At 41.8% G+C, this 13267-nt stretch overlaps 1 protein-coding gene across 1 annotated transcript in view; it reads left to right on the top strand.

Annotated features, from left to right (window-relative positions):
- The first annotated feature begins 5465 nt into the window (after nt 1–5465).
- ext1b (exostosin glycosyltransferase 1b) overlaps nt 5466–13267 on the top strand; it is a 144449-nt gene continuing 136647 nt past the window's right edge. Inside the window, exon 1 of the mRNA XM_008422746.3 lies at nt 5466–7145. Within this exon, the coding sequence (XP_008420968.1) occupies nt 6202–7145 (944 nt within the window). The 5' untranslated portion in view covers nt 5466–6201. The remainder of the gene's footprint in view (nt 7146–13267) is intronic.

Below are 13267 nucleotides of genomic sequence, written 5' to 3'. Positions count from 1 at the left end.
AAAGTAAAAGTAGCAGAACAAATACAAAGAGTATTTGTTGAAACGTCTACTCAAGTAACTGATTAAATTAATCATTTCATATTTAAAAGTTCAATCCTTTGATGGACCTACATGTAAAGTAAAGTTGGAATTTTGGTATTTTAAGGACTAAAATGACAATAATTCATAAAAGTAACAAAAAATAACATTTTTGGCCATTTTTTTCTTTCTGAATCAGTTTCTTTCAATGCAAAACTTTAAAAAAAACACTGCAGGTCTCGTTACTTTTTGGTTAAAACACTTTTGCCTTTCATTCAGTGGGTAGAGAATCAAGTAAGAGTAGAAATACTTCATTATAAAATTACTCAAGTAAAAGTAAAAAGGTATTTGGTAAAAAGGTTTACTCAAGTAACTGATCAAATTATCAATCATTTAACATTCAAAAGTTACAAAACCCAACGGACCAAAATAAGAAGAAAATAGTTTTTAAATCAGTTTCAGTCAATAAAAACTTATGAAACTTTAGCAAAAACTGCCCGTCTGAGTCTGGTTGAAACACGTCTGTTTTTCATTCGGTGGGTAGAGAAGTTTACTCAGGAGTGCAAATACTTCATAATCAAATTACTCAAGTAAATGTAATGTAGCTAGTTACCACCCGGCTCTGATTAAGTGAAAGCTCCTCTGGGTAAAGACAAAGTCAGGAGAGGCTCTGAAGGATTCCTGAAAGAAGAAACTGTGACTGCGTGAGCGGCAACAGACGGATGATTTAGGGAACACGTTCAGCTGCAGGCGGTCGGCAAACCCTTACGACATATAAACTATTTAACAAAGAATCCAACAGAACGGCCATAAAGACGCGAGCAGCCCGCTGGAACGACACGCAGGCCTCTCCATCAGCAGCACGCTCCCACGTCGAGTGCTTTCCGACCGCAGGATGCTGGCCTGCCTCCCAGCCAGCCCCGCTAATTAGTCCCCCTCTCTTCTGAGCTAATTGGCTGGTAAAAAATGAGGATGGCCTCTTCACCCGGCCCCGAGTGTTGTGCCACCAAATGGCAGCGAGGAGGATTATGTTGGCTTATGAGGCATGGTGACACTCGGCGAGCAACACTCCTCCGCTATTAGTTTCCCCTTCAAGAGGGTCGCATCCGCCGCGTCGCTCGGGTTTGTTAGTGGGTGAAGCTTCAGCCCAGTAATGTGTTCTCATTAAACGCCTTGGTGTAAATTAACAAGCGGATCATTCATTTAACAGGACATTGAGGTCTGGGTGATATCAGTGTTACATCATGTAGTAATAAAATTTTTAAAAACCTATTTACATTTTTTTGTTTTTTTTGCCTGTTGGGATAATGGGTTAGAGATCTGAGGCTTGCTCCTGACAAAAGGCCTGGTGTTACACTCAAATGGGTCAGAAATAAATCAGACTTGATGAAAAGTCCCAGTTTTCCTCTAAAATACAGCACAGTATGAATGCAAGTGTTGAGCAACATGTTTTTTTTACATATTTGTTAAAACTGTCGCTTTGTTTTGACCCCTTGTAGCGTCACGTCACGTGTGCAAGATCCCGCCCCCATCTGCCTGCTTTAGGGCAAAACCCTGCTGGCTAACGATGATTAGCATTGGTTTTAGCTGTTACGTTATCAGTATAACACACTAAATCTTAAATGTACACCTAATATATAAACGAAAAAAGGAAGAAGAGCTTTGCTACTAATTGTCAACACTACAACAACTAGATGACAAGGTCAGGAGAAAGATTTAAATAAGAAAGAAATAGCGAGGGAGATGGAAGTAGCTCAGTTATGCTAGCTTGACTTTGACAAATGTGACATGTAGACATGCTGTGGAATTTGGTGTGTTTTGGTATGCTCTATAATATGATGACATATCATCAATAGAGCAGGTGTTAAAATTAGCTAATCAACCACCGCAGTGTTAGATTAGCTCAGAGGTTCCCAAACTGTGGGGCGCGCCCCCTAGGGAGGCGCCGTGCCATTGCAGGGGGGGCCGTCTGGATGAAAAAAAACATGAACGCTGTTCATGGGTTTTTACCTTAGAATGGCCAACTCTGTTATTCCTATGTCAATTTGATACAGTAGGGGCTGCCACACTTCCCATATCTGTGTCCTTTGTCTCTTTTATCAGCATTTAAAACTGTTTAATCCGTGTGGTAACCTGTTTCTCCGAGCTGCCTTTAAACGCAACATGAACGCTACGACACTCGCACTGGGTTTACCCCTGTGCGGCAGCGAAGGAGACCTGCTGCTGCTGTGCAGAGCTACGCAGGTGTGTTAGAATCATGGCAACAAACCAGCAAAACGCAAAGAACTTTTCAGTTTTTCCCCCAAACTAATTGACTGAGTTAAGTAAAGCTGTTGGATGCAGGTAAAGTTAGCTAAAAGATGACTAGCTAATATCAATACAGCACATTAAGCGTTAAGCTTGTTAACAAGTAGCCTGTAGGCTACCGATGTTGTTGTCTATGTTCAGCTACATACATTCATTTTGCCCCCAAAAAAGTCGATCCCCCACCCCCACAGGGGCAGGGACAGGGAGTGTCCAAGAATCCTCTCTCCCCCCTCCAGCCCCCTCCCACATGTCGTTCAACCAGACAGCCATTTGTAATCCATAGGGGGGGCGCAGGAGAAAAAGTTTGGGAACCACTGGATTAGCTAATAGCAGCAGTAGCTAGTCTACTTCAGCGATCACTTGGTAGTAAAATAAACATCAAGCCTAAAAACTTAATACTGTACTGTAATGTTTTGTTCTTTGTGTGGAAAATGTTTGAGTGTTTTTTGGAGTTGAATCCTGAAACATAAAGTGACATTGTTGCTGCAGCAGCTAGCATAGCCTGTCATGAATGTTCAGTCTGGTTAGCATGAACACCGATGACGGCAGATAAATGTTTTTTATCTGCTGTTATGGTAAGTTGCTTTTCTATCTCTAGCACATTTAGCAGCGAGTGCATGAGGATGATTGACAGCACTAAAACCCTCCTCCTGGCTCTTATTGGTTTTTTTTTTCAGTCTTGGTTCATTTCTTCAGACGAAAATAGCAGCTCAGGGAGGAGATCAATATTTTCCCAGATTGTCTGTCTCACAACTAACATGGTGACAGTTTTATAAAAGTTACATACCGCAGCTTTGAATTCTCTCTTGTTCAGCCAATCAGCAGCAAGAAAAAGGAATAGCAGACCTGGATTGGTTGGTTTGTAAAACCCAGATATTAGCTTAGCATTATGCCTAATTATTTCAGCATTTTCTTTCGAATAGTTTAGGAAAAAATCCACGAATAGGAAAGTTTTCCATGAATAATTTGAAGTTGTGGTCCGTAGAAAAATCCAGGAGTAGGTGACTCCTCAAGTACTGAGCCGCAAATAGGTGGGGGTCCACTGCATTCCGCATACCATTGTAACCATTCTGACCTTTGACCTCAACAAGGCTTTTTTTCATCCACACAAACTGCTGCTCAGTGGATATTTTCTCTTTTTCAGATCATTCTTTTGAAACCTGAGACCTGGTTGATGGAAATCCCAGTAAGTCATCTAAAATCCTCCCTATTCGTCCCACTTTAAGGTTATTTCATACACATATACGCACATACACACACATTCGAACATATAAAAAGAAAACCTTGAAAAATAAATTTATATCAACTCATACATCTACTTTAACTGAATGTTAAAGTAGATTAAATACTTCATAATTACAACAAACCATAAATACATCTATAAAGTCAATCTTAATCCATTGATTTGCTAGAACATAGTCGGCTGATTCTTTATTTCTGTTTAAAACAGTTATAGCAGTTGAACCGGTGTGCAGTCGGGTGAGAGCAAATGCAACTTAAAGGCCTGTTTTGTTCTCCGTTCTGTAACCAAATCTATTAAAAACAGCAAAGATAACCGTCTGATGGATAGAAATGATATTTTACCACCAGCAAGGTGATTTCCAGAGCGCTATTAGCCCAAGCTTGGCATTCAGTGGATGATTAAGTGAATGACGGCGCATCCCTCAGGCTTAGTTTCGGGATTTTTTGACGCCTTTTTATATTTATTAAAAAAACTTGACTCTTTCTCGGCAGGTTAAACATTTTTTTCTGGATGGATTTGATAAATCCCAGCTGAGAACGTTTCTGTTACAGTAAACCTGAAAGTATAAATGACAAAAAAATGTGTAATACTTTAAATTATTAGAATGAAAATGTTAAACGGAGGAGTGTAATTTCTATTTTTAAACCCCTTTCTATGGGTTTACAGTCTTAATCTTACTGTAAATGTTTGGCTTACTTTGCACTTAAGTTAATTTTATGATTTAACTGTCTGTACCTTTTATTTTTTGTTTTGCATACTGTAAAAACTCCACACAAAAAAACTCATCAGACTTCCTGGTTAAAAACAAAAACGTTAAATAATAATAAATGCAACAGCGAGGCACGAATGTGGCCAGAGAGGAAATATTTTACTTATAGGAGTAATAAATAACTTTAAAAGCAAATTACACAGATATTACTGCCAGTTTAAATGAACTCTGGTATTTATACACTGTGAACTTTAGTGCATTTTGTCCCATTAGAGGATGTATATTCAAAACACACAGATTGTTATTGGTAAAATAAACAAGAAATGTTCTTCCACTTTAAACTATGCAGTACACTGTAAAAAAAAACTTGGCTCAGTGTAGTTTGTTGCTTTGACTCAGTAAAGTTGTATCAACTTTACCCGTCAAGTTCAAAACACTTAATAAAAGTTATTGCTACAGCTTCAATTAAGTTGACTTATCTGTCTTTAGCAATTATAATAAACTGATAATTAATTACAATAAATTTTTATAAAGTCACCCCAATCTTTTTAGGTTTTTACATTATTACATCAAGTTGACTCAACATAAATTTTTTTTAATTTTTATAACTTTTTAACTCATTTCTAAACTAACCTTGTAATGTTCATTTTTTACTCTATGGATTTTTTTTGGTTTTTGTTATTAATTATGTTGGTGAGTATAAATAAAAAAATACAAAGTTTTATGGATATTAAGTCAGAAAATTGTTCAAAATTCATACAGCTGTGTTGGTGTGTTAAAAGGAAGTTGGTTGTTATCTGATTTAATCTGAATAAAGGTCGAAATATTTCTCCTTTCGCTTCCTGTTGGGGGCGGGTGGCAAAATATATATGAAAACTGAAAAGCAGAAGTCTCATCTGCATGTTGTGACCGCGTTATGGTGCATTGAAACCCTGAGAGAGGAGAACAAAACGGAAAATAAAGTCAAAATGGTTAATTAAAAGGCTAAAACAAAGATAAATCCTCACTTATTCTTAAAGGAGACGGTGTTTCGCTTCCTTTTGCGTCCCCCAATTATAAAGTTACAATCAGATAATTTACACCGGTTATGAATGGGTGCTTTCCTCCAAGTCCCGCCCCTTCCGTTCCCACACACGGACCAATCAGCGGCGCCGCTTCCTCTCGGTGGGACGTAACGTCAACTGGCGTCGTGTCGGGATTGGAATGTTAGCGAGCAACAATCGGAACAACTGAGCACTCGGTAATTGGACACTCGGTCTGAGGAATCCTGCCTTTTTTTCCCAGCGTATCCCTCCAGTTTGAGGCTGCCGCTCGCTTCCCTCTGCTCGGCCGGACAACTTCGCCCGCTCCGCCGCTGTCTTCCGACCATGTTCTTTTGATATTTGTGAGGGAATGAGCGGAGGTGATAAATAAGCAGAGAAATGCAGGGATTTGTCAGGTTACAGTTGGACCGCTGAAGCGTCTCCCGGTGTTTTTGATTCTTCCAAGCCGGGCACCATGGAGCGATAAAAGGACAACATCCAGCCGGAGAGGCGTTCACACCGCCGGGGATTCTTTCTTTCTTTATTCTTCTTTTTCTTTTCTTTTTTTAAAAAAAAAATTCTACCCGGTGTTCAACATCCACCCTCCACGTCTGGGAGAGCCTCGGGGACCCCGGCCGCTGGCGCTCCAGCCTGGATGAGGGGAAGCGGCCGCAGCGCAGAGGCTCCGGACAGGTCTTTGTCGGTGCGTCGCTGGATGTGGTGAAACTCCACAAGCGGCGTACAAATCGCCCACATGCGCTGGATCAATCGCCGGATCTCGGAGCACAACACGAAGAAGGGGGGTTGGGGATGGAGCGATGCAGCCGGGGCTGGTGAGAGCCTAACTTGGGGCCACTTTAGCTTTGTTATTCCTGAGCAAGTCGCCTCTGTTCCCGGGACACATGCAGGCCAAGAAACGCTACCTGATCCTGCTGTCCGCCGGAGCGTGCCTGGCGCTGCTCTTCTACCTTGGAGGGGTTGAGCTTCCAGCGGCCAGGAGGAGCCGGCAGGACCGCAGCAGGAGCGGGTACCGGCCCGAGCAGCCGTGGCCCCACTACTCGGACCCTTTACACGCCTTCCTGCCCTGGGATCAGACGGACACCGAGGATTACAACCTGCACATATCTCCGACGCAGAAGCGGGACGTGAACAGGAGCGTTTACAGGGGCAAGCGGTGCCGCATGGATTCCTGTTTCGACTTCTCTCTGTGTCAGAAGAACGGCTTCAAAGTTTATGTTTACCCCCAGCAGAAGGGGGAGAAGATCTCGGAGAGCTACCAGAACATCCTATCCACCATCGAGGGCTCCAGGTTCTACACCTCCGACCCGGGACAGGCGTGTCTGTTCGTCCTGAGTCTGGACACTCTGGATCGGGACCAGCTGTCCCCTCAGTACGTCCACAACCTGAAGACGAAGGTCCAGAGCCTGCCTTTGTGGAACGACGGCAGGAACCACCTCATCTTCAACCTGTACTCCGGAACCTGGCCGGACTACACGGAGGATCTGGGCTTTGACATCGGCCAGGCCATGCTGGCCAAGGCGAGCATCGGTTCTGAGAACTTCAGGCCCAACTTCGACGTTTCCATCCCGCTCTTCTCCAAGGAGCACCCTCGGACCGGAGGGGAGAGGGGTTTCCTGAAGTACAACTCCATCCCGCCTTTTAGAAAGTACATGCTGGTGTTCAAGGGGAAGCGCTACCTGACCGGGATTGGCTCGGACACGCGGAATGCCTTATACCACGTCCACAACGGGGAGGACGTGGTGCTGCTCACCACCTGCAAGCACGGGAAGGACTGGCAGAAACACAAGGACGCGCGGTGCGACAAGGACAACGCGGAATATGACAAGTAAGTTGGATTTCACCACGTTTCAAAAGCTTGTTTTGGAGCTTTTACGCGCCAGGCGTAAAAGTCTGTGCGTAAAAGTGGATCTTGCCCACATATCCAAAACGCCGCAGCTGGCGCTTAGCACATGGAAATGTCAACCTGCGCCTGCAGCGTGAAGTTGGGAGTTGTGAGGTTTTTCAGGTTAGGCATCCAGCTGTTTACAGGGCGGATCCAGATTTGTGTTTTGCACTTTAAGAGTTTGATTTACTCAAGTTCATCCTTAAAAATGTCAGATTTCTCCTCAACGACTAATTGAAGGTTTAAAAGAATTGCCCTCAAGGTAGCAGCTTCCTGTTGTAGTTCATTTATTTATATAGGAAACGGAAGTAACATCATGTCAGTTATTTAAGTGAGCATAATAGTTTAGTGTCATTTATTAGCGGTTAGCATGACTAACATCTGTCTCTGCATGGAGAATGCAGATTTGTTACTGCAACTTTGACTTTGCCAAGAAGCTGCTGAGCATGTTCCAGAACAACCCGAGGTTAAAAGAGGTCAGGAGGATAAAATCTGAGCTCCTTGCTGCAAAACCATCCCGTTATCTGCTGAAAGTCTTGCTCTCTTTTGCTTTCTCGCAGCCCTGTTGAACTACATGGCGTTTCTTTTTTTAAAAAAAAAAAAAAGATTCTTGTCTCTCACTGGTTTGATTTTAAACAGTTCACTGATATTGAAACTGACTCAAGTTGAGTGTTTGTACCACATAAAAACTTTAAAGAGTGTTTATTAGACACACAACAGCTCTTACATGTTAGGTGTTAATCAGAAAACAAGGCGGTTTCCATTCAAGCTGAAAACTATTCAGCATAATTTATTTTTTTACACATTGTCAAATACAATTCAGTTCAAAAGTACTTTATAAAACCAACAAATTAAATGTTGTAACACATATTACAGTTTTCTCCAGAGAGTTGCTGTAGATGCTAATGTCTGTGGGTAGGAAAGATCTCCTGTAGCAGTCAGTACTACAGTGAGTTTGAAAAGGCCTCTGACTGAAGACACTGTCTCTTCTTGATTTCAGGAAGAATCTTTGTTTGTACTATCTCCGGTGGTCCAACAGAACAGAACCGGTCTGATTTATCAGCATGTTGAGCTTTTTAAACGCCTGGTTCTGAAATCTGTATTGGAATTTGTGAACAGAAATGTGAATTTAACATGAGTGGTTCTGGCTTGAAGGACTGAGGAAGTGCAGTTGTGCTGAAATGGTAGAGATTTGAAGAAACACAGATCTTTAAATCCAGACAGGAGTTTTAAACTTATCATTATTAATAAAGATAAAAATGTCAACTTATTTACGTTTTACACAGCTTGTATTTACATTAGTTAGCTAGCAGTAAAACAAATACACGATTACTTTAACTATACAGTAAGTAAAAGTGAAAAATACATGCGTTCCTTCCTGCAGGTCACTCCAAGTTTCCTCGCTTGCCTACAAATTTATAGAAAGCAAATTCTTTTCCAAATTTTTAAACATACGGATAATTTTAACTCAACTTAAAATGATCTTAAATTAGGAAAAAATTATCTTTGTTACTAAACTTTCAAACACATCAATAATTTTAACTTTCCTACATGTTGATCAATTAATCAGACAAAAACATTGACACATTCTACAGATTTTTCATTATACCATTAAAGGCTTTTTTAAAAATACATTAGTAAAAATAGATTCACCATAATTTATTGATTCCTCTATGAAGGCTCGTTTTGGACTATAGCACCAATGTACGGAAAACTGATAGCATCAATAATGAGACGTATATCTTGTTCTAAATCGTTATTTTTTTTCTCATGTGGGAATCTTAACATAATGTGAGATAGCATTAAAAAAAAAAAGTGTTGGCGTAAATAACATGCAGTGGGGTTTTATTCATACATTATCACTAAGACTCTGTTATTAGTGATCAGTATTTTTGCCTAATCAGCAATCTGCAAGACACAACTAGAAGATCACTGAAAATGTCCTAATCACGCACAGATTAGCAGTACAGTTTGGTCTGATGTTCACTCTACCTGTTATTATTGGATGATGGCAGACGAATGATCCGTTTAAAAAAGTAATGGCATTTGGTTATACACAACCTACAGAAAAACTGGTTTTATTTAGTTTACGGCTGTATTTTCTTATTTTTATTTCCAAAAACACGCTGGTGAACATCCCTATCGCCCGTTCTGCCAAGATCAGCACGTTTTCTGGGGGAATCTCTGTATTTTGTACAGTTTTGACTGAATTACTTCTTTAAGTATGTCATTTTATTTTTTTTCAACAAATGGCTTTTTTTGAGTCTGTATACTTCAGTTGACAATTAACCAATTACTAAATTTGTTGACGATTATTTCAACAATCGATGGTAACCATAGATTAATCAGAAGTAATCATGATTGATCCGATTAATCGTTTCAGACCTATATCATTTATTAATTCAAGTTATTTACAGACCTGAATCTGTAAATAACTTGATCACAAATAATCCGACTCCTGACATGTGTAGGTCTCTCAGCTTGACCTCAGCTAGGCGTTCTCTCCTTTCTTTCCCTACTTTCCTTTACCTTTTTTTCCCCCCCAGGCAGAAACCCAGGTTTCCTGAGGGAAACTCAGCATTTTGTACAGTTTTGACTGAATAACTTCTGTAAATATGCCATTTTCTTCAGCAAATGGCCTTTTTTTTGTGTCTGCATATTCCAGTTGAAGATTAATTGACTACTAAATTTGTTGATTATTATTTCAACAATCGATTAATTGCGATTAATCATGATGAATCATGATGAATCACAATTGATGACAGAGGAGTCACGATTAATCGTTTCAGACCTGTATTATTTATTCAGTTATTTTCAGACCTGAATCTGAACCTCTAGGTCTCTCAGCTCGGCGTTCTTTCCTTTCGTTCCCTACTTTCCCTTCTTTTACCTTCGCCGCTCCGCTTGCAGGGAGCACCGCAGCCTTTACGAGGATCTGCACGGACACGTCTGATTTGCACCGTGTATTTAGCGCAAATTAAGTGAAAGTCAACCGTGGGAGCCCTCCGCTATGAAACAGTCGTTAACATCAGAGGGACCTCAGGCTTCCCGCTGCGTAGTTTATGTAAGGCAACACCTTTGATTGAATTATAAAGCGATTCGGTGCAAATAAATCAGTCATAACGGGTTAATTACAGCTTCAATTTGCAGGCGTTAGTGGCATCGTTGCTATCTGGCCCCCCAGGGGACGGCCAATTACCTCTAATTTTGGAAACCTCGGTTTTGTCAAGTTGGTAATTAATGAATCCCCGCCACCTCCCCTTTGGTGGAGCAGCTGTAAGCGGCAGGTATGTTTCCACGCAGAGGGCGGGGTCGTCCCAGGTTCACAGGGTTGAACTTGGCTGTCGGGTTGGCTCCTCTGGGAGTGACTCGGGTTTGAGTTCCTCGGCATTCACGGAGCCTGGATGAACTGGAGGCATGTGATGACAACACTTGTCTTCATTGTTCTTGGAGGGCATGTTTGCGTCGAACTGCTGCTGAGGTTAAAGGCAGAGGCCAGGAATATTTCGGCGCGCTCTGTCAGAGAGCGGGAGACGCCGGAGCTGCAGGCGCCGATAAGGAGCTTTCAGCTCCGTTTCGCTGAGAGGGAAAGACACTTCTCTCCTGAACTCGGCGTGAACTCGAGAAAACCTCAGACTAACTCGTAAAATGGGAAAGAGCTGGAACAAAACTTCACAAGCACGCACTTGTCTTTCCATCCGTCATCCCCACCAGTTCTCTCGCTCCCTCCATCCATCCCGCTGTCCCCTGGAGAGACGCGGCGTCATCCGTGATCTGGCCTACCTCTGCTCCGCGCGTCGCTCTGCCTCCCGACGGATCACACGTCTTCCCCGGATCATCTTCCGATCGGATCATCGATCCTGCTGTAGTTCAGGGAAATCTGAGTCTTTGTTCCAGTGTTGTGTGTTTTTACAGTTGATTTGCTTTGATCAATACCACTTCCTGTTAGTCGTTTCATTTCCAGCATCAGAGCTAGATTTGATTTCTGTTCCAACAAGAAAGACTCTGAAAAATCTATTTTTAATCTTCTGTGCAGCGCAGAGTTTCTGTTCCTCTTCTGAACTCCTCTGTGGTTTAAAACGTCTGCATCAAACAAATTTGGCTTCTGTGCTCCGTCTGCAGATCTGCTCTGGCAACAAAGTTCAACCTAGAAACGAGAACCTCTGCTCCTGTTATGGTTTAGTAACCAGTTTAAAAATTAATCAATCTGATGCCTTTTTCTTTTTAATCAACTCTAAAGCCCTGTGGGTGCCGACCCACGCTCCGCAGAAACCCTGACAGCGCGCTCTCAGGTAAATGGATTTCCATACAGTTAGACGAGCGATGCTCAGCGGGTCAGATGCCTGGCAGGGAGGCGTGTGCTGGTGTGATGTTACCACGGTAAACACCGCAGCTTCGCTGTGTCACGGTGTTATGATTGCAGCTCTAAAATCTGGTATCTTGCTTCTTTTTTTAAGCATCTTTGATGATTTGCTTCTTAAATGTTTGCAGAACTGCTGGGCTGATTTTCAGCCTTTGACATGACCGCTGTTCTAAACCAGCAATTAGGAGAGACATGAATTTAACTAGAATTTCAAATAATTTTATTTTACTAAGGCCATTGTAGATGGGGGCGGGAAAAAAAGTAAATTTCTGCCAAAAAAACCAAACAAAAAACTGATAAATTGAGATTAATCTGAAGAAAAACAAGGACATTTCTGAGCTCCAGACGTTGATTTTTTTTTTTGATATTTTGAGATTAATCTGGAAAATTTTCTAGAAAAAAAAAAAGTCAAATATTTTAGACTTTTGAAACTTGAATATTTCCTATTTTTATTCTAGAAAATTCCTGAGTCTTAAAAAGAAATTTGCTATTCTTTTTAAATAAATTTAAATATCTAAATGACCCTAATCCACCGTCATAATTTCAAGACGGCAAACTTTACCTTGACGTTGCCTCCAGTGGTTGCTGCTGTCCGTAAGCACAATTTGCACGTAGGGCAACGTTCTTCCTCTGTTTGTCTGTTTTATTACGTTAGCTGAAGTATTAGCATATAGCAAACCTAATTGTATTAAACAGGGAGTTTATGGGACTTGCCCGGGCTTGCAGAGCTACTAGCCAATTTTCCCTCCACTTTATCTTTGACCAGACGTAGAAAACTCTTACACCACAGGAACGACCATGACAAAAAATAGAAACCATGACTTTTCCATGTCTCGGTGTTCCTTGAAACCAGTAATCGGCGCATGCGTAGTCGCAGGAAAGCCAGGAATGCACATCATGTGTGAGAGCAGCTGCAGACCTCGTCCACATACCTGGGAGCTCGTTTAATGTCACTGCACATCCACCTGCCAGCGTGCACTCGCCCTCCTCTCCGCCCGTCTTCCAGAGGTATGCGGCTGGAAGTCGGCGCATATCATGCAGAAAATGCCTCCCACCCTCCAGCGCCGCACACACAGCCCCTCACCACGCTCTGTACATTTATCCGATTGATTTTCTCTGCCGTAATAGCCTTCAATTGGAGCCACTCCGGTCCACTTTCATGGCCGAGCACCGATGAAAGGAGCCCATTCACCGCTACATTATCCAGGGAGTTTTCAGGGCTGCTGACAATAATCCTCGGAGAGGACAGTGGAGGGCTATTATGGGCTCTGCAATTGTTAAAAAAAAAATTAAGTTGGCAGAAATCCCATGCTTTGTGCTGACTAAACCTCTTTAACCAGAATACATCCTCCACATGATACACTTTTCCTGGTTTTAGTGATTCCACTGGTGCAAAATCATCCCTTCTATTTATAAGATGCTAATTAGAATAATTTAATCTTTTCATCAGATAACGCCAGTCATGTACTGTGTCACACTCAGACAGTCGTTCAGTACTTCTCAAGTGATTTGCTGTTTCTAGATGGTTGGAAAAGTGTCAGACTAAACTGGACAACGTCCTCCAGCTTTTTGACGTGTCCCTGGTCCAACACACCAAACGAAATGATAAACTCCTCAGCATCAACTCAACTTATAAATATGAGATTCAGGTGTTTAGAAGCAGAGACGCATCTAAAAGCTGCAAACACCTTCACCCTATTCC

The sequence above is a fragment of the Poecilia reticulata genome, chromosome 11, assembly GCF_904066995.2.
Source record: "Poecilia reticulata chromosome 11, P_reticulata-male-v2, whole genome shotgun sequence".
In the NCBI taxonomy this organism is placed as follows: domain Eukaryota; kingdom Metazoa; phylum Chordata; class Actinopteri; order Cyprinodontiformes; family Poeciliidae; genus Poecilia; species Poecilia reticulata.
The sequence above is the reverse complement of the archived record's forward strand: the minus strand, read 5'-3'. Positions and strand labels throughout refer to the sequence as shown.